At 65.1% G+C, this 20,485-nt stretch overlaps 2 protein-coding genes across 3 annotated transcripts; both read right to left on the bottom strand.

Moving 5' to 3' along the window:
- SARS1 (seryl-tRNA synthetase 1) lies at positions 1 to 6,896 on the bottom strand. Its single transcript, XM_069771976.1, has 11 exons — positions 6,696 to 6,896; positions 4,677 to 4,747; positions 4,420 to 4,500; positions 3,615 to 3,773; positions 2,976 to 3,119; positions 2,437 to 2,592; positions 1,731 to 1,952; positions 1,515 to 1,644; positions 876 to 1,033; positions 643 to 772; positions 1 to 503 (listed from the first exon to the last, which is right to left on the bottom strand). The coding sequence occupies exons 1-11, from the start codon at positions 6,829 to 6,831 to the stop codon at positions 343 to 345; spliced, it is 1,548 nt and encodes a 515-aa protein (XP_069628077.1). The 5' UTR covers positions 6,832 to 6,896; the 3' UTR covers positions 1 to 342.
- Positions 6,897 to 8,201: 1,305 nt separating this feature from the next.
- Positions 8,202 to 18,924, bottom strand: ELAPOR1 (endosome-lysosome associated apoptosis and autophagy regulator 1). Of its 2 annotated transcripts, none has more exons than XM_069771959.1 (22): positions 18,747 to 18,924; positions 15,976 to 16,096; positions 15,204 to 15,396; positions 14,085 to 14,232; positions 13,889 to 13,969; positions 13,542 to 13,647; positions 13,314 to 13,463; positions 12,958 to 13,046; positions 12,681 to 12,858; positions 12,442 to 12,570; positions 12,267 to 12,357; positions 12,070 to 12,175; positions 11,848 to 11,985; positions 11,502 to 11,756; positions 10,894 to 11,067; positions 9,891 to 10,071; positions 9,655 to 9,751; positions 9,464 to 9,565; positions 9,097 to 9,223; positions 8,834 to 9,012; positions 8,595 to 8,760; positions 8,202 to 8,433 (listed from the first exon to the last, which is right to left on the bottom strand). In XM_069771959.1, exons 1-22 carry the CDS (start codon positions 18,852 to 18,854, stop codon positions 8,365 to 8,367), a joined length of 2,988 nt encoding a protein of 995 aa, XP_069628060.1. In that variant the 5' UTR covers positions 18,855 to 18,924; the 3' UTR covers positions 8,202 to 8,364. The 2 variants fall into 2 exon arrangements, with proteins under 2 accessions (XP_069628060.1, XP_069628059.1); XM_069771958.1 differs by having other exon boundaries at positions 13,542 to 13,707; positions 18,747 to 18,911.
- Between the last annotated feature and the right edge of the window lie 1,561 nt (positions 18,925 to 20,485).

Below are 20,485 nucleotides of genomic sequence, written 5' to 3' on the forward strand. Positions count from 1 at the left end.
TCAGCAGTTCTTGGCTTTATTGAATGGAGGGAGAGGACATTTTCCCTCCCCAGGGAAGGGACCAGGGCACTGGGAGGGTCCCCGGCCCACTCGGTGTGGGGGACACACCACACACCACAGCTCCGATAGCATCAGTCCTTTGTCCCATGGGAGCGCGGTGCTCCGGGGGGGGGGGGGGGGGGGGGGGGGTGGGAGGCCAGGCGTTGACCGGCAGCTCCCTGCCACAGACGGGCCCTGAAGCGAAGGTGATGGGCGCAGCCCCAGCCGGCGATGAAGGCAGGATGATTCAGGAGGCCCCGAAGGTCCCTGGTGGGGGGGTGGCGCGGGGTGGGGGCCCAGGACTCAGGCGCTGTTGACACCCATGTTCTGCATCTGCTCCTCCAGCACCTGCTCGCTTCCCCCCCCCGGCTTCTTCTTGCCCCCCTCCTGCTGCTTCTTCTGCTTCTTGGAGAGTTCCTGCTCAATGGGGGCCGGCTTCACAAACCGGATCAGCTCCCGGATGTCTGGGGAGGGGGGGGAGAGCAGGCACCATGCATCACACCCCCCCAGCCTGGCAGGAGGGAGATGTAGGGGGGCCACTGGGACCCCCCCACAAACACACCCCCCCAGGCTGGGTGGGGAAGGGAGGGTGCTGGGCATTACCTGGGGGCATGAAGTCTCGGAGCTTCTCCGGGACACGGATGCCCTCCTCCGTCTGGTAGTTCTCCAGGATGGCGCAGATGGTGCGGGTGGTGGCGCACATCGTAGCGTTGAGCATGTGCACGAACTCCACCTGCAGCAGGGATACGGCAAAGTGGGGGGTGTGACACGGCGAAGGCAAGGAGGGGATGAGCAGCAACCTCCACCCGGACTCCAGCCCAGCAGCTCGACCTCACCTTGTCCATCATCTTCTTGGTCTGCCCGTAGCGGATGCGCAGGCGGCGTGCCTGGTAGTCGGTGCAGTTGGAGCAGGACACGAGCTCGCGGAAAGCGCCGGAACCAGGGAACCAGGCCTCCAGGTCCAGTTTCTTACTGGCAGCGTGGTTGAGGGAGCCTGGGAGACAGGGGGGCAGCACTGAGCAGGGGGGGGCTCCCACTCCTGCTTGCCCCCCGCCCTAAATGTGCCCGTTATAGGGCAGCATGGGCTAAAGGGGTGAAGCTTCCGAGGTGACTTTGGAAGTGACGTGAGGCTCCTGCGCTGCAGCAGGGAAGCTGGGAAGGGGTGTTTAAATGGGATAATTTTCATGGGAGAGTTTTCAGGAGGAGTCGGGACACTCAAACTGTCCCTCTGGAAGGGACAGTGGGGACAGTCCTGGCCTGGTGCAGTGCCCACACCCACTCCTGGTGGACACCTCCTCCCCCTCGCCAGGTCTGGGGACAGACACCACGGGAAAGCGAGGCAGGGACAAAGAAAGCCGAGCTGGGAAGTGGGTCAGGGCCACGGTGACACCTGAGGCGCTGGCAGAGGTGGCTGGTCCACCACGGCACAGAGAGGTGGCCCTGGTGCCACGCAGTGAGGAAGCCCCTGCCCCTACCTGAGACAATGTTGACGATGTGGTAGGGGATGCCCAGGGACTGGTAGAAATCCTCTGCCGTGGCTATCATCTCCTCAAACATCTCCCACGACTTGTTGTCGTGGGGTGAGGCGTAGACAAACTGCTCGATCTGCAAAGAGAAGGGAACCCCGAGATGGCGCCAGCCCTGGGTACAGCCCCAAATTCCTGGCGGGAATGCCGCTGTGCTCCTCTCACCTTCTCGAACTGGTGGACACGGAAGATGCCGCGGGTGTCGCGGCCGTGGGAGCCCACCTCCTGACGGAAGCAGGTCGACAGCCCCGCGTACTTGATGGGTAGATCCTCTGGCTTCAGCCACTCATCCCGGTGCAGGGCTGCAATGGGCTGCTCTGAGGTGGCGATCAGGTACTTCTCGTCGATGGAGCTGTCGTCGGCCCTCTCACTGCCTTTGCCGATCACCTGCGGGGTGGGACAAGAACCACCGTCCCCTTTCCCCAGCTGCTCCTGCACCTCCGGGGACAGACGGTCCCTGGCAGATGTGCAGGCAGCCGCTCTCCCTGCCTGCACGTGGACAGGCAGTGAGGCTTTCTGGGGCCGGCGCTCAGAGCAGGGATAGGACAGCTCGGGAAAGGGAGCAGCTGCTGTTTGCTGCTTGTTTGGCCTCCTTCAAAAGCCCCAATGGCCTCCTGCCAGTGAGGCTGGGGACGAGCCATCTCCCCGTCACCACATCGCCATGACAACCGCATCAACCGTGAAGATGGACCCCGGAGATAGGGAGCAGAAGGGGGCTGCTGAGGCCTCGCCGGGCAGAGGGGATCTCAGCTGGCTCCCTCCTGCGGGGGAAGCCACATGGTGGTGGCTTGGTTGGAAAGCTGGTGCCTGGAGGGGCCGGTGGGTGCCAGGTGGTGAGACACGGAGACCTGGCAGGCATTGAGCCGCTCACCTTGTAGAGCTCCTCGTCGAACTGGCTGAGCTGGGCCACCTCCTGCATCACCTCCTTCCGCATGAAGAACGGAGTGTAGACAGGAGTGTAGCCCTTGGTGCGGAGGCTCTGCAGGGCGTACTGGATCAGGGCCTGCTCCAGGAACACCAGAGGACCCTGGGGGACAAGGGAAGCCACCGCCTGTCACACACACTGTGCCATCCCTTCTTGCTCAGCAGGTCCGGGAGCAGGTGGAGCCCACGCCAGCTCCAGGCTGTTCTGTCTGCCAGGCTCAGCATCATCCTCTTGAGTGTGGCAGGGATGCTGGAGTGGATCTGGAGGCTACCCAGGCCACGCCGGCAGCACCACCGAGGCCAGAGTCTGTCCGACACGATGAGCCAGCTCAGCGCAAGCTTATGCCACCACAGAAGCTGCCATCACTGCAGCAAGCTCATCTCAGGGGAGGAGAAGCCATGACCCCTGCCCCCCCCCGTCGTTTCCCTCAGCTCTCCCCCCAGCTCCAATTGTTTCCGTGCCCCCATGGGGGTCTGGGCTCGCACCTTAAGGAAGTAGCCCCGGCTGCCCGCGACGACTGCCCCCTTCTCTCCCTCGTAACCGTCCACCATCACCACCAGGTCCACGTGGGAATACTTCTTCCTGCAGCTGCAGTCGCCCCAGACCCGCTCCACCTTGTTGTCCACGTCCTGCACAAAGACAAAGAGGAGGGGGAGCCCATCACCTCAGCTCCCCAGGGTGGTGGTGACACCAGTCTCCATGTTGCACTGGGCCCCGTTTGGGATCCCACACTACAGAGCCTGGAACCCCAGTCTGATCCCAGCCGGTCACTTATTATGCGGCCACTTGGCAGCCAGCCCAGCCCAATTGTGTTCCCCCAGCAAAATATTCCTGCCAGATGAATGAAGGCAGTGGAGGGAGATCCCAGCCCCCCGGCTGGAAGCGAGTTTCCCATGTATTCCCCCAACAATGGCCGTGTCCAGCGTTGTCTGAGCTGCTCTTTGTCTGCTCCCAGCAGGAAACCCTGTCTTGTCATGCAGATTTCATTCACCCGCCTGCTGATCTTGGGTTGGGGGGACCTCCCTGCAGTGAGCCCCCCGCTTGCTGGCAGTTGTCTAGCTTTGATGAACCGTTGCGGCCGGCCCTGAGCGGCCCTGCAGCTCTGGGAGCACTCTTGTCCCTACCTCGTCGTTGCTGATGGGCACCGAGGGGTGGAGGAGGTTCCCGATCTCCCGCAGGCTCTCAAAACGTTCTGCCTCCAGCCTTACGCGCTCCGCGTCACACTTGAGGATAGCTTCGTCGATGAGGAGACGGACTTTCTTGATCTGGGATACCTGCAAAGCCTGTGCAGGGACCCAGGTGAGGTGGGGAAGGGAAGAAACTGCTGGGGAGTGGGGGGCTGGCAGCTGAGCACGGTTAATCATGGACCCTTGCCTCACCGACACGGCTTCTGGAGTGAAACTGTGGACTGAACACATCAAACAACAGCCCCGGAGGACAAAGGACCAACATAAGTCAGGCTCTGAAAGGGCCTGAGCAAACTACGGCATCACACAGCGCCCAGCAGGGACAAGGGGGAGCAGTCACCTCCCATGGCACCAAAAGCCGGCCAACGCCATGCTCATTAAACATCACGGTTAACGAACTGGGAAAGGGAACGGGCAGGGAGGATGGGACTTGCAGAGGACATGTAATGACTGAGGCTGCTCAAATTCCCCAGGGAAGCGCAGGACGAGCCCTGGGCTGGTGAGCTGCCATGGACCAAGGCTAAAATGGTCTTTAGATGAAGGACACTGAGCAAGAGCTGGTTATTGCTGGCATGGGACAGGAGGAAATAAGGATCCTCCTGGCAGGGAGTTCAGGCAGTCCCCCCTCGCTTGGTGCTGGGGCTTTGGGCACCTCATGCCACCAACTTGGGCAATTAAAGGTAAAGCTCTGGACAAACTGGCTGGCCAGTGGCACAGTGGGGGGAGATGGGGTCAGACTCACCCCGAGGACGTCAGCTGTGAGCTCGTCGAGGTTCTGCACGCTCTCCGGTACGGACTCGTCCGTCCCCACTGGCTCTTTTTTCTGCAGCAGAAGGAGAAAGAAACCATGGCAAGGTTAAAGACCAAAGCTCCAGGGTAAAAATATTCCTCAGTGATGTGAGGGAGAGGCCTGGAAAGCAAAGAACTAGGGGAGATGCCACCAGTTAGTAACGACCCACCAGTGAATTGCTGCCAGGACCGACTGCCTTCATGCCTCACCTTCATCTTGTCTCCAATGGTTTTGCTGCACAGGTTCTTCAGCTTGTTCAAGTTATCGGCACGAAACCTGCCTAGAAAGCAGAGTGGAGGGAGCCGTCAGCCAGCCATGTGAGTGGCATTGGAGGCTGGGATCCCTGTCCGGCACCAAGAGGGGGTGTGAAGCCTCAGGCAGGAGCAAGAGAGGGGATGGCAGCTCCAGGAATGTCCATCGCTGCCAGCCCCAGGCATTTCAGAAGGACAAGGGAAGGTTTGATGGTGTGAGAGCGTGGTGTGGGGCTGGCCATGACGCGGGGCAGAGATGCGGGGACCAGAGGGCTCCCACGCAGAGGTGTCATTTGAAAAAACCCAGTGTGACACTGCACTGGGCCACAGCCCCACCAGGACCCCCAGGCCGGGCTGGAGGCACTGAGGGCTGAGTGGATCCAGGGCTCTGGGGCCGCAGTGATGAGATTCAGGCTGTTTGATGAGGGGACAGGGGAGGTCCCCCTTGGTGACACCAGGGCTGGGAAGGGCAGAGCCCAGGACACAGCCATCCCCTCCTGACAGGGCAGCCCAAATTAGTGACACACAACGCCAGGGATGTGTCAACCCAACAGGGTGACATCCCCATCTGCAGGCAGGATCAGACCCACAGGGGATGATCCAGAGTCAGGAAACACAAAGGGTTAAGAGCCAGGGAACAGGGCACGGCAAACACGACCCTGGCAGCCTCCCATGGACCCCACGGCACCAGCACCGGCAGACGCGGGATTGCATCAGCCGGCTGCTCGCCAGCACGTCCTGCCAGCCCTGCGCCTCGCGGTTATGCGCCAGTGCACCCCGCTGCAGCACCCACCGCCGCCGGGATGGGCCAGAGTCCCGCGGGGAGGGGGCCGGGGCACAGCCCCCACCGCCAGCCTGGGAAGCTGGCTGGTCCTGTGGGATGAAAGGCCCTCGGATAAAATTAAGGCAGTGATGACGGCACGGCCGGAGCCAGGGGACGCGCCGGGCGTGATTAAGCAGGGCAGGGCTCATTCACATCAAGGCAATGGGATTAAAAAGGTGTTTAAAGCTGCCTCTTTCATCCCGTGGCAGCGGCAAGGGGGACCAGGGCGCCCTGGGAACTGCGAGTTTCTGGGGCACCCACCCCTCCTTGCCTCCCACCACACCCTCCTCCGCACTCAGGCACCCGAAAACGCGGGTCGATGGCAGCTCCCACTGCCCGACCTCCCACCCCAGCCGGGAGCGATGGGGCCTTTGCTCCTGCCTCTCGAACCGCCCAGGCACGGGTTTACCCCAGCATGTGGGGGTGGCACCGTGTGGGACACCCCCCCCCTCCGCCCAGCTGGATCCTGCAGCAGTAGAGCTCCAGTGGCAGCGTAGGGAGCGGATCCCTGCGGATCACCAGTGAGGCTGGATCACTGGTGGGGATCCACGTGCAGGCCAAGGAGGACCGCCACCAGGGATCTGCCCCCAGGCCTGGGGAGGAGGGACGGGGGGGGGATCCACCGGGAGAACCTCTCCCCAGCCCTAGGGAAGGGTGTGAGGGGGATCCACCCAGAGAGCAGCCCCTGGCCCCCGCAGGGATCCACCCACACGATCCCCCAGTTCCAGAGGGGAAAGATCCACCGAGGAGATCCCCGGGGCTGGGGAGGGGGGCGGGAGGGATCCCCCAAAAGTCACCCCGCCGCGGTGAGGGCATTTGGGGATCAATCTGGGGACAGGCTCCTAGCCCTGTGGGGGGTGGAAGAGAGGGATCCCAGAGGGATCCCCCATCCCAGGAGAGAGGAGACGGGGGGCATCACCTGAGGACAGGCCGCCAGGCTGGGGGGTGCTGAGAGGGGTCCCCCACCCCGGGGGCATAGAAGAGGGGACATGCCCAGCCTGGGACAGAGGGTCCCCTCTGGGGGGGGTGACAGGCCCTCCTGGGGGTCCCCCAGCCCCGGGGAGTGCCAGCTCCCCTCAGCGCCGACCCCCCCAGCCCGGGGGGAGTCTGCCAGCCCCCCGGCCCGGCCCGGCCCGGCCCTCCGCCCCACGTACACCTCCGCCAGGCGCCGTCGGCCCGCACCAGCGCGTCCACCAGTGCCGGGTCCTTGAAGCGTTTGCGCTGCATGTCCCGCACCATGGCGGGGTCACCGCCCTTGTCGGCACGGAACAGATCCAGGTCCAGCACCATGATGGCGGCGGCGGCGACAGCGGCGACTCCTGTCAGCCCCCGGCGGCGGCCGCTCCCCAGCGCGCATGCGCGGAGCGGGGCACGCGCAGAACACCAGACTGCGCAGGCAGCGCCGCCGCCAGGCGGTGCCGGCGGGAGTGGGAGGGGGGGGAGAGAGAGGGCGCGTCGCGGGGAGCAGCGCCCCCTGGTGGAGCGGCGGCCGCGCGGCGGGGCGGGTGCAGCCCGGTGGGGGGTCCGAGCATCCCTCGGCACCCCGGGGGTCCCCGGGGACTCTGGGGGTCTGCGTGGGCACCCCCGGGTGTCCGCCCGTCTGCCTGGCTAACCCCAGCCCCCCCCGGGTATTCTGGTGGCCCCCGGGTACCCCCAGCCGCCCCCCGCGCCTGCCGGCATCCCCGGGGGGCCCTGGGTGTCCCCAAGCGTCCCCCCACAGCACCCCATGGCACCCCAACATTCACCTCCGCCCCCAGCACCGGGCACCAGCCCCCACCGGGGGACGCACCCTTGGAAATGCTGGCTTAGGGCGGCCACCCCCCACCACGGGAGCAGCCCCCCGCCATCGTCCCCAGGCTAGGAGCCAGACCCCACTGTCCGGTCCTTGGGGGGCTCCCGGAGGGGTCCTGGGTGCCCCCTCCACTGTGGGGACCCTGTGCCCCAAGACAGAGGGGAACCAGGGGCTTTGGGACCAAAGCCACAGGGACCCCCCAGATGACCCGGGTGCCAGGGTGGCAGTGGAAAATGCCGTGCCGGGAGCTTGCGGCAGTGGGCACCCGCTTTGGCCAGAATTGCCCAAAGAGGTCAATCTGTGCTGGCGGCCAAGCGAGCCCAGGGAGCGAGAGGTGGGTACAGGGCTGGTGCCGAGCTGTGGCACGCCTCACCAGGCACAGAATGGCACCGCACAGCATGGCCTGGGATGGAATGGTGTGACATGGCCTGGCCCAGCATGACATGGCACGGCACGGCATGACATGGCCTGGCCCAGGATGGCACAGCCACGTTCTACCGGGCACTCACCTCGGCACCCTGAGCTGCAACAGCAGCACAGGAGTCAGCCGTGCCACGGCCGGAGCTCGCACGCACATGTGCACATGCCCAACCCCATCCACAAGCACGCTCCCCCCGCCAAGCGTGTGAACACCCCCCACAACGTGCACACCCACCCCCACACATGTGTGCGCATGCAGCCCACGTGTGGAACCCCACGCACGAGCACCCCACACACGCACGGACACGCCTGTGTGCACGTACAACACGCTCCCTGCCTCCCCCCCCATTGTGGCATGCCCACGGTCACACCCACCTGCACCCCCCCACATGTGTGCCAGTGTCCTGGTGCCCGGCCGGGGGTCGCGGGGGGGAACACAGAGCCGTCGTACAAACCCCACACCTGTATTTGGCATTTTTCAGCGCTTGGTTTGGGGGGGTCATGGGGGAAGGGGACGTACAAAAGCCGTAACGAAGCTCTGGTCGGAAGCGGGTCCCTAAGGCCACGTTGGGGGGGTGGGGGGGTGGGCGCGGGTGGCCCCCCCCGCCCCATCACAGCTCCATGGCGGTGCTGCTGGACGATGTCTTCAGCGGGACGGAGTCAAAACCATCCGGTGTCCTCTGCGGCGAGCCCCGGTGTCAGCGGGCTGAGCCCCCCACCCCGCCTCCTCCCCCCATACCCCCCTGGGGTGGGGAAACTGAGGCACGGAGCAGCCACAAACTACACCACTGCTGTGGCTTCTCCGGTGTCTGCTCTGGGGTTGTGCCCCCCTGCCCCTTACCTTGGACGTGAGGGACTTGATTTTGCCAAAAAGCGACTTCTTGGTGGCAAACACCAGGTCGTCCTCGGCGTCCTCCCCCTCCATGATGGCACAGCTATCTGGCGCCGGCAGCTCGCTCTCCCTGGCCGCTGCGTTCATCACCAGCTTGGAGTATTTATACTCCAGCCTGGGGATAGAGAGCAGTGGCATCAATCCCCCGTGGCTATGACTGTCCCCAAAATCCTGGTGGCACCACTCACTTTTGGTTCTTCTTCCAGAAGTAGGCGGCAAGGGCGGCGAGCAAGACAGCGGCACAAGTGCCGGCAGAGATCCCCACCTTCAGCCAAAAATCCACGCTCCTGCAGCCCCTCACCTTCTGCGCCGGCAAGCTCTGCCCGCCACGGCACAGCCGGGGCTCCCGCCAGACGTAGGTGGTTCTCTGGGGGGGACACACAGGGTGCTCAGCGGGGTGGGTGACCCCAGCCCATCCCCGTGGCATCCCAGCCTGGTGTCACAGTCGTACCTGGATGCCGCCAAGGCAAGCGCCGACAATGGGGCGATAGTGGCCGGCGGAGCAGCGGGGACAACCCTCGCCCGTCACCCAGAGAAAGTGGAAGGTGCAGCCGTCGCAGGTGCCCTCAGGGCATTTGCTGGGGGGCGGGGAGGGGGGGAGGAAGAAAAAGAGGGGGGGCTCGGCCGGCGGTGACAAGCCAGGGTGGGGGACACGGCGAGCAGGGACGGTGGGGTCCCCAAAGCAAAGCACCCAAGGGATGCACCCCATGCCCTGCCAGCCAGGGTGGGCAGGAGATGGGGGGTCACCCTAGGGTGGGTGTGAGGATGCTCCCACCCCTCCCAAAGCCACCCTGGTCCCCAGCACCGTCCCCACCTACCTGGGCACGGCCAGGCTGCCGGTGCCCGGGCGCAGCGGGTCGCAGCGCAGGCGGATGGCGGTGGCCCGGCCCCCACTGCAGGGCTGTGTCATGTCGTTGGACCTGCCAACGGGGGACACGGGGGGGCTCAGCGGGGGGAAAAGCGGGGTCCCTGTGTGTGTGTGTGTTCCCCCTCGGCCATCCACCCTCACCTGTAGAAGAAGACGATGTCGGGCAGGTCAGGGTGGCCGGGGGGGAAGTGCTCGGGGGGTGAGGTGATGCCATCCAGTGTGGAGCCGGTGGTGATGCCTGTGGCGAAAGCGGGGTGTCCCAGTGGCACCGGGGTCCCACAGGAGGGGATGGCGAGGATGAAGGTCAAACCACAGGGGTTTGCTCCAGGTTGGGGGGAGAAGGGGGACACCGGAGCACCCCGAGTGCCGGCTCTCACCCACGACGCGGTCAGCCAGGCTGACGGGCTGCGAGGACACGGCCGTCTTGTAGCCCATGACGTCGGGGGGCACCAGGATGGACTGGCAGACGTAGGACGTCACCACCCGGGCAGGGTCCCCCTTGCCCTCCGGCAGCCGCGCGTCCGTCACGTTGTCGGTGCAGGAGGCCATCTTCCTGCCCTGGCAGCAAGGGAGAGGGGGTGACGCTGGGTGGCGACGGCACACGTGTGTGTGGGGGTGTCAGCAAGTGACGGTGCACATTTGTGGGTGCACCTGTGTGTGCATGACCATGCGCACGTGTGCATGTCTTTGCAGGACTGCAGGTGTGCACGGGTGTTTGCATGAGCATTTGTGCGTGTTTGCATGCCTGTTCGCATGAGTGTGCAAGTGCTTGTATGACTGTGTGTAGTTGCATGTGAGTTTGCATGACTGTGCATGTGTACACGCATGTACACCTGTGTTTGCACAACTGCATGCGTTTGCATGACTGCATGTGTGTGTGTGGCTATGTGCATGTGTTTCCATGACTGCAAGTGTGCATGTGTGTTTGCATGGCTGTGCATGTGTGCACGTGTGACTGCATGCACACCTGTGTTTGCACAACTGCATGCATGCACTTATAGGTGTTAGCATGACTGTGCATGTTTGCATGACTGCGTGCACATGTGCACGTGCTTCCGTATGACTGCATGTACACCTGTGCTCGCACAGATGCATGCATGCACGTGCACGATGATGTGCATGTGTTTGCATGTTTGCGTGACTACCTGTGTTTGCATGACTGCACGTGTGCATGTGTTTGCACCTTATATGCATGCCCACGTGTGTGCGTGCATGATACATGCATGCACATACGTGTTCCTATCACCACGTGCACCCATCCCCGCCTGTTCCCACGGTCCAGGTAAGGCACTAACCCCGGCCCCGGGCCAGCAGGCAGGTGGGCAGCGCTGCGGGTGCTGCCTGCACTGCGGGCAGCGCTGCCTGCTGCCCCGGCCTCACCTGGTTGCCACAGAGGCTGATGTTGAAGTGGTGGAAATACTTGAGGCCCTTGGCGGTGAAGCTGGGGCCGCTGGTAAAGGCCGTGCCGGTGGCCAGCGCCGAGAAGTCGTAGTGCAGGATCCGGCCCGGTAGTGCCAGGGAGAAGCTGCAGTTGTTGTAGCAAAGGGAGCGGAGCTGGGGGGGGCAGGAGGTGGGAGTCAGGGACAGCCAGGGGCTGGTGTCACCCGGCCGGGGACAGGTAGTATCACCTATTGGGGATGGCTGGGGTCATCCCCTTGGGGACAGCAGAGAGCTGGCATCACCCCTCAGGGACAGCCGGGGGAGGGGTGGTGGTGTCACCCACCCTGGATGGTCAGGGGGGCTGGTATCACCTCCCTGGGGACAGCTGGGGATTGGCATCACCTGTCCTGACAGTGACACCCACCCAGGATGGCCAGAGGGGCCGGTGTCACCCACCCAGGATGGGGGGGGGGGGCTCGTGTCACCACTCTGGGGCCCACAGCATCACCTATTTGGGATGGCTCGGGGGGGTGGGCATCACCCACGGGGACATCACCCCACCACCCCACGGACCCACACCCCCAGGGGACACAGGGAGGGATGGGCACCTGGTTGCTGCGGGTGCCGGGGCCGCAGGGGTGGCAGGTAGGGGTCCCATCGGAGGGGTGACCCCGCAGGTAGGTGCCGGGCGGGCAGGGCCGGCAGGTGCCCGAGCCACGGTCCATGGCGTTCCCAGGGGGACACGGGGCGCAGGATCCAGCTGGCTCAGGGGCGCAGCGTCGGCAGAAGGATGCCACCCCTCCAAGCACATTAGTGACGTTGACAGAGTACAGCTTGGCCACGTCGCTGGTGTACCGCCGGCCCTGGCACCGAGAGCACCTGTCACCATCGCCCACCCATGCACCCCAGCACCTGCAGCCCCCCTGGGGGGTTATGTCACCCCCTGTCCCTCACCGCCTCGTGGTAGGGGGTGCGCTGGAAAGCCCAGGTGAAGCTCATGGTGGCATTTTTCTCCACGACATAGGTGTAGGACTGCTTCCCCTTGGGGCCCGTCCACGTCTCCACTGGCGTGTTGGTGCGGGAGTTGATGCCCTGCGGGGACAGGGGAATGGTGGGACTCCCCCCAAACCCAGTGTGTGTCCCCCAAACTCCCCCCGCTGTGTCGCCCCTACTCACCACCATGAAGTAGAGTTCACAGCTGACACTGCAGACTGTCTCGAAGACAAAGGTGATCCTGGCCACCTCCTTGCTCTCTGCATCCTCCAGCACTGGGCTCGGAGGGCTGGGGATGGCGTGGGGACACTGCCAGGCTCTAGCCCATGGCAATGTCCCCCCCATCCCTGGGAACACCCTGGTGCTGGTCCCCACCTCACCTGAAGCCAGGGACCACCAGCGTGAGGATCATGAAGTCGTTATCAGAGGCTCCCGCCGCCGTGTAGATGTAGTCCCCAGCCACCTCCCAGCCTGCAAGGACACGGTGATGGCTCAGCAGGGTCCTTGGCTGCCCTTGCGGCAGGGGACAGCGAGGGGACAGCATTCCAGCACTACCTGCCATCCCCTTGTACTCGAAGTTGATGCCGCTGAGGACGGTGGTCTCCATGTTGGGGGGCAACACGTTCCACCACTTGTACTCCAACCCCAGTGCCGGCTCGGTGCCCACCGGGCAGCTGAGACAGCCTAGGGACAGGAGGCGACAACCCTGCACCGGGGTGGCCCACCTCCCCCTCCCCCCAGCAGCTCCAGGTGGCCCAGTCACCCCTTGGGGATGATGATGGGGATGTCCTTACCGGAGCCATTGGAGTAGGAGCCATAGGGACAGGGCTGGCAGGTGCTGCCGTTGCTTTTGGCGAAGCCAGGGTTGCAGGGGGGGCACTTGGTTTTCACCCCGGACGGGGGCAGCTTGGCCGCCTGGGGAAGCTCCTCAGTGCAGATTTTTGGCTCTGCCCACTTGAACATCAGCTGGGTCTGCCCGGGTGGGAGCAGAGGGGCTGAGCTGGGGTAGGGGGGGACACACACGGGGACAGCGGATGCTAGCCCCCTGATATCCCCCCCCCCCGGCCGTACCTCACCACCGGCGTCGCAGGCAGTGTGGGTGTAGAAGTAATCCTTGTCGGTGCAGGGCGGCCGCGGTTTGCAGGATGCCGAGCCAGGCTCTGCCGACCGTGGGGGAGACAGCAGCTGAGCCAGCCCAGCAAGGGGACCTCACTGCTGTCCCCACGGGATGCCCTGCCTGCCCCATGCCACCAGCAGGATGCCCACGCCCATCCCCACCCAAGGGCTGGCAGGTCCTCCCTGTCCCTGGCATCACCTCTCCCTTCCCCAGGAGCATCTCCACAGGGCAGAGGTTGGGGGGACAAGAGAACCTGGCTGCCACCTCAGGGTGAGGGGACAGGGGAGGGGATGCGGCTGCCACCTCTCACCGGCGTAGGTGGTGGGCTCGCAGGGCTGGCAAGCGGTGGCTCCTTTGCTGGAGAAGGTGTCTGCGGGGCAGAGCTGGCAGGTGGAGGAGCCGGCGGCAGGGGCATAGGTGCCGGGTTTGCAGGGGAAGCACTCGGAGGTATAAGCCACCCCTGGCAGCAGGAGGGTGCTCAGGGTGAGGGAGCCTTTGGGAGGGGGCGGTGGGACCCCCCCACCCTGCACCCACCTACCTGTGATGCCGATGTTCCTCACCAGCACCGGCTTGGGGACCTTGGACCACACGGAGAAAGCTGTGGTCCGCCAGTACAGCACATTGTTGCCGCGGCTCAGCTCCACCTGGAAAAGGGGTGGGGTGCTGGGGGGGGAGGTTGGGGGGAGCGGGGTCGGGTGGTCCCACTGCTGGGGAGGGGGTTGGCACCCATGGGTGGGGGGTTGAGGCACTAACCCATCTGCCATCACCCACCACCCGCTCTGCCTCCTTACGGAGCATCCTCTCCCCCAGGGGGGGACACAAGGAACCCTGGGGACTGCGCCAAGGGACACCCCCCCCAAGTCACCTCTTGCCCCGCGCACTCACACTGTGAAACTCCCAGCCCTTCTCCGTCGTCCGCATCCAGCGCGACTCCTCCACCGTGGGCTGGCACTGGTCATTCTGCACCTGCAGAGGTGGTGTGAGGACGGGGACCCTCCCCATGTCCCCAGGGACCCCCCCATGTCCCCAGGGACCCCCACCCTCCAGCATGTCTTGCATCCCTCCGGCCCCCAGCACCTACAAAGAACTCAAAGACGATGCTGCTGTCGGGGTAGATGTACTCGAAAGAGACAGTGCCTGACTGCTTGAGGTTGACAGCGTACATGAGGGTGGCCGTGCACTCATCTGTGTTGGAGGCCACGTAGTCCCCCAGTGGCACCCACGTCGACCTGAGGCAGGTGGCACAGACCACGGGCTCTGTCACCAGTCCGAACCCCGTGGCAGCTGGGGTGGGGACAGTGGGGACGGCTGTGACAGTCCCCAGGCAGGTGGAGCAGGGAAGAGGAGTTGGACACAGGGGGCTGGGGACAGCACGGGGAACCCCAGGGACCGAGGATGGAGAGCTTGGGCGCTGGGGACAGCCCGGGGGACATGTCACTGTGTGGTGGCTGGGACCCTTATCCCTGGGGGACCTTTACCCCCCAGCCCGTCCCCGCTTGTGCCGGCAAGAGGTGGGTGGGCTGCAGGGAGGAGGAGAGTGGGATCCTGCCGCTTCGGAGCCGCACCGGGGACGGTGGCTGAATAATTAAAGCACTGCTGGAAGTAGGTTACATTTGCAAGTTGCATAAATGCTGCAGCGCGGGGCAGCTCGGCGGCTGCCAGTGCAACCGGCTGGCGGGAGGGCTCAGTGGCTGCTGGTGCAACCGGCTGGCTGGAGGGCTCGGTGGCTGCTGGTGCAACCGGCTGGCTGGAGGGCTCGGTGGCTGCTGGCACTGATCAAAAGGTCATGGTGGAAAATAAAGGTGCTGGCTTGTGGTGCAAAGGTGTGGGGACCCCCATGGGTGCTCCCTCTCTGAGGAGGGCTGGTGTGGTTGTCCCACAGGGTTGGGGTCCTGTCAGCATGGGTGGGGGTGATGCTGCCGGGGTGTCCCCTTGCTGTGGCTGCGGTGTCCCCTGCAGCGCCCTGCCAGCATTGCCTTCCAGGGAAGGGTGACAGAGGGAGCGTAGGGGATGGGTGTCAGGGAAATGGGGTGCTATTGATGCACAGAGGTGTCACACCACCCATCCTGCTCACTGCTGCCCATCCCCGCTGTGCCAGGGTGGCCATGTCCCGAGCATCCTCCTGGGGAGGAGCAGCCAGGCTCCAGCCGTCCGCCCATTAATGCAGAAGAGCTGTGCCGGTGGCAGAGCCATGACTCACGCGGTGCAGTTCTCCACCGCGTCGCCGAAGCCATCGTCAACCTCCAGGTTGGTGGCAATGTTGGCGAAGCCGTGGGGCACCTCATCCCACTCATCGAAGCGGATGCCAGTGCCCAGCGAGTAGGTGCCCTCCGCGCAGGGCTTGCATGCCTGCGCCTTCATGTCCAGGAACTCGCCCGCCTTGCAAGAGAAAGCTGCCCGCGTGCAACAAGGGGGGGGTCAAGGTGGTCGCTCCCCCCAGTGCTGCTTCGACCTCATCATCCTCAGCTCTGCTTTTCGGAGTGCTTCCCACTAGTGGCAATGCCCAGCTGGCTCTGGAATGCCCCAACCCGAGCATCCCTGCACAACCCCTGGTCCCCCATCCTGAGCATCCCTGTGTGGCCCCACAGCAGCAAGGCAAACCCCCTCGATTTATGATTTTTGGCAAGTCCGCGGCACTTCCCTGCCTGACCACCAGCAAGCACCAGGCAGGATGCGACCCCCTGCCCAAAGCACACCGCAGAGCCACGGCACCCCCTGAGGCTTGGAGAGGGGGGCTTCATCCCCCTCATCGCATCCCAGCCTTCCCCATGACAAGCTGACAGAGCTAACGAGAGCTTATTGCTGCCGCGCAGACAGATCCCGTCGCCGTCTTTGAAGGCACCGCGCTGCGACGGAGCTGATGAGAAGCCGCACTTCGTCTCACCACTCCTCTCCCCCGCCTTGCCCTCATTTCCCACCCCTGCCCTTCCCACACCCCAGGACCCCCCCCCCACCCGCCCCCCAAACCTTACAGCACTCAGTGCCCTTGACGGGGTCTGGCAGGCCAGTGCAAAGTCCCAGCGTGTGTGGCACGGCCACCCTCCACCGCGAGCCCGTGCTGTCACACGCCGTGTACTCGTAGTGGTACTCGGACTGGAAGAGAAAACACACAGGGAGACCTGCGGCCCCGAGACCCCCACTGTGCTCCCGCCACCCCCGAGGAGCTGCCTTGTCCCCAGCACATGCCCAGCCACCTCTTGCATTGATATTTTTGTTTTAAGCTGTTGCAATGTCCCGCAGCGCCCAGTCCCCCAGCTTGGCCAGCTTAGCCAGGCTGCTCGGCCCCAGCCTGGGGACAGGCCTGTGCAGCGGGAGAGGATGCTGGGGGTAGGGGGGGTGCTCAGGGTGGGGGTTGCTGGGGGAAGGGGGATGGTCAGGTTTGGGGGGGATGCTTGGACCAGGGGGATGCTGGGGTCCCAGGGGATGCCTGGCTGGGGGGATGCTGAGGGTGGGGTTTCAGGTAGGATGAACCCCCCCCCCGAACATCCCCCCCTCAGCTGCCAAACCCCAGGGAGGGCTGTGGGGTCACCCAGGCCACGCTCATGTGCTGAGGGTGTCCCCGGCCACCCCCAAGACAGCTCCGGTGCAGCATAGGTACCCAGCACTGCCACCCCCTCCCTGGGGGGAGCTGAAACCCCAGCATCCCCCCTGAATGCTGGTGAGCAGATGGCACCGTCGCCAGCACAGCACCATTTGCCTTGGCGTGGCCCGAACGCAGTGGCACACGTTGCTCATTAAACCGGCTCCTTGGCACAACCCGGATGCACCGTCCTCCCGGGGAGCCGCCAGCCCCGGGACGTCCACCCGGCTGCAGGCACCCCTCGGCAGTGCCGCTGGCTGGATGCCGGAGCAGAGAGCAGCCGAGAGGAAAGGAGAAGGGCTGGGGAGAGCGGGGCACCGTGACCCCCCCCCTCACCGTGCCGCCAGCTGCCTCCAAGCCAAGACTGGCTCAAGGCCGGCGAGAAGGCGATGCCGGGGGCAGGCGAAGCCCAGCCAGTGCGGTTAATCTCCCGGGCAGGGTGAAGGCCAGGTCCGGCTGCTGCGCGGTTGATGGCAGCGCAGTGGGGTACTGGGTGTGTGTGGGGGGGGGTGGGTGAGGGAGGAATGCCACAGCCCCCCCCGCCGCCCCCGCAGCATCTCTGGGGTTCAGAGCTGGGCGCCGTGGCTTCGTGCTCCCGGCAGACACCGGAGCATGGCAGGTTGGCGAGAAAACAACGAAAACAACGCTTTGATGTTTCCCGTCAGCTGGAAACGGCGGCGATGGGGGGAGGGAAAGGGGGTCGGAGAGGCGTGAAGGCTTTGCCTGCAGAATCCCCTGCCCGCATACAGGCAGCACCGAGCCCCCCATGGCCCTGGGATGGGGACGCAGAAGTGGGTGCCCACTACCATGGCCAGGACGGAGGTACCCATGGGGTCACCCTGGCTGTCAGCAGCCCTGAGCCCCAACATAGCTCATGCTCCCGAGGGATTCCCTTGAGAAAAAGGTGTTTTCTCCCTCTTCCCAAACTTTCCTCGCCCCTGGCATGGAGCTGAGAGGCTGGGACAAGCGATATTAATTGCCCCCCTTCGTAAAGGCTGCAAATTAAAAAAAAAAATCTAAATAAATCGACCTAATTCAGCCCTGGGGCAGCTCTGCAGCAGGAGGGGGGACTCTGGGCTGCCACTGCCACCCTGCTCTGGTCAGGAAAGGGAGAAGGTTTGTCCCCAGTGGGTGGGACTGGGACGGGGACAGGGGACATAACCTCCATGGGAGCGATCCTTCCTGGGGACGGGCGCCAGCTGGTCTATTGTTTCCAGCTCCGGGCCGTGGAACACACACAAAAAAATTGGATCACGGCACAAAAAAAATTACTGGCCCAGATGAAAAGCGGCCGCAGGTCAGGGAGAGCTGGGGGAGGCCAGGCGAGGACCTCATGGAGGGTGAGCACAGACCCCCAGGGAGGGAAATTTGGAGGAAATTTGGAAGCTGGCGGGGGGCTCAGCCCGCCACTGCTGCCCCCAAGGTGGCCAGGTCCCGGTGAGTGGCAGAGCCCACCAGTTTCTCCTCGCAGGACACTTTGTCCCCACTTGGTCACTGGGCCACTGTGTGCCAGGGTGGGAACGGCATGTGGCTGATGGGGACCTGTGTCATCCTGTCCCCCCCATTTTCCCATTGTCACCACCCCCAGCAGTGCTCGTGCCTGGGGAAGGTTTGGGGACATCCCAATGTCTCCCCGGGGCTGGCAGCTGACCGCGACAGGGGGACCAGCCTGGGAACACAGACGTGGGACTGGAGGTGGCCCCCAGGATGACCCCGCTGTCCCCGAGGAGACCCCCCAGCAGCAAAGCCACCTCTCCCATCCCCCTTTATCCACCCTGATACTCCCCCATCCCTATAGGGGACCCTGCGTAGCCCCCCACTGCCCCCATTACAGGCAGCACAGCCCAGTCCATATGTTCCCTGTAGGTGACAGACCCCATGGGACCCCTCCTCCAGGTAAGACTGGAAGCCCCTGGGGACTGGCCGGTCCCCTGGGGGCCCGGCCAGTCCCCCCACGCTATAGGGAGCCCCCTCGCAGGGACCAGCCCCATCCCCGGTGCCACGGGGACCCCCCACCCCCTGTCCCGGTCCTCCCCATCCCATAGGGACCAGCCCCGGCTCCGCATCCCCCGTGCTACGGGGATCGGTTTCATCTACCGGGGGCGGGGGGGGGGGGTTACCTGTTCTTCCCCCCCCCACCCCCCCATCTCCCGGTGCCGGTACCTCCTTGCAGACGTGCAGCCGCTCCCCGGTGCGGTCCGGTAGCACGGCGGTCGCCAGGCACAGAGCCAGTAGCGGCACCCACCGGGCCCCGGTACCGGTACCGGCCATGGCGCAGCGGCGGAGGCAGCGCTCGGCCCCGCGCGGGCACCGGCCCCGCGGCCCCGCCCCCCGCCAACGGCCCGGCCCCGCACGCGCACCTGCCGCCACCTGCCCCCGCCCCCGGCACCGGCAACGGCACCGGGCATCATCCCCCGGGAACGGAACCGGGCTTCATCCCCCGGGAACGGCACCGGGAACGGCACCGGGCATCAACCCCCGGGAACGGCACCGGGCTTCATCCCCCGGGAACGGCACCGGGCATCATCCCCCCGGGAACGGCACCGGGCATCATCCCCGGGAACGGCACCGGGCACCCCCACCCCGTGCACCCGCACCGGGAGCGAGCCCCCGAGAACGGCCCCGGGCGTGTATCCTCGTGCAGAGACATCGTGACCCCCCCACCCCCGCCGCGGCATCACGCCCTCCCCCGGTAACGGCCCCTCCTCCCGCCCCCCCCTCCCCGCTCCCGCCGCGGCCAGCCCCGGGGGGGGCACCGGGACACGGCGGTGGGGGGGGGGCACGGCTCCCCCTGCGCCCTGGAGCCACCTCCACGCCAGGCCCACGCAGTGCACCCGCACCCACGGGTGAATGTGAGTGTGTCTGTGTGCCCCCCCCCGGCACAGTGCCAGCCCTGAGCCCCCGTCCCCGCACAGCTCCCTCCGGGCCACCCCCCGACCGCGGAGCTGGGTCGGCCCCAGTAAGGAGTCAGTGCACCAGGGAGTGACACGGTGGGGGGACACAGACACGGCTGTGTCTCCTGGGCATGGGGGACATAGGGGACATGGGGTGACAGGGGAACATGGGGGACACAGTAGATCCAGGGGACACAGGGGATATGGGGGCACAGGGCGATGGGGACACAGGGGACATGGGGTCACGACTCTGTCCGTGGTGGCACAGGGATGCTGGTGTGTACTGTGGGGATGGGGGACACTGGGGACACAGCTCCATCTGTGATGGCACAGGGACACCAGCATGTACCATGGGGAGGGGGGACATGGCCATGGGGCAGAACGGGGACACGGCTGCGTACCACAGGGACACAGCTGGGGACACGGTGGTGTGGGGAGGTGTCTGTGCCCCACCGTGTCCCCAGTGTCACCCTGGCAGACGGAGACCCCACAGGGTTCCACTGAGCTGGTGTCCCCTCTCCTGGAGTGTCCCCACAGCACGGCCACCAGCAGTTGCCACTCCCGCCAAAACAGCGGCTTCTTCTCCCGGTACCACTGCCACCACGGCTGTCCCCTTGTCACCACGGCTGTCCCCTTATCAACATGGCTGTCCCCTCGTCACCACTGCTGTCAGCACCATGGCCGTCCCCTTGTCACCACAAGCTGCCAATAAAGCACCAAGGAGCGCAGCCGGGGTGTCACCCATGGGTGTCCTGGGGGATGACGACATGGAGCTCAGTCTCCTGCCAGGCCTGGGCACCTCATATGGTGCTCACATACCTTGCACGGGGCTTGTACGCTCGCATGGCCCTGTGTGACACTCACAGGTGGGGCCTATGTGGCTGGTGCGGCCCCGTGCAAAGCTCAGGCACGTTGCATGGAGCTTGCAGAGCCTTGTGCAAAGCCCTTGCACGCTGCAGTGCTGGTGCAGCCCTGTGCAGAGCTCACGCACATGGCACAGAGCTTCCA

This window comes from Haliaeetus albicilla, chromosome 26 (genome assembly GCF_947461875.1).
Source record: "Haliaeetus albicilla chromosome 26, bHalAlb1.1, whole genome shotgun sequence".
Lineage (NCBI taxonomy): Eukaryota > Metazoa > Chordata > Aves > Accipitriformes > Accipitridae > Haliaeetus > Haliaeetus albicilla.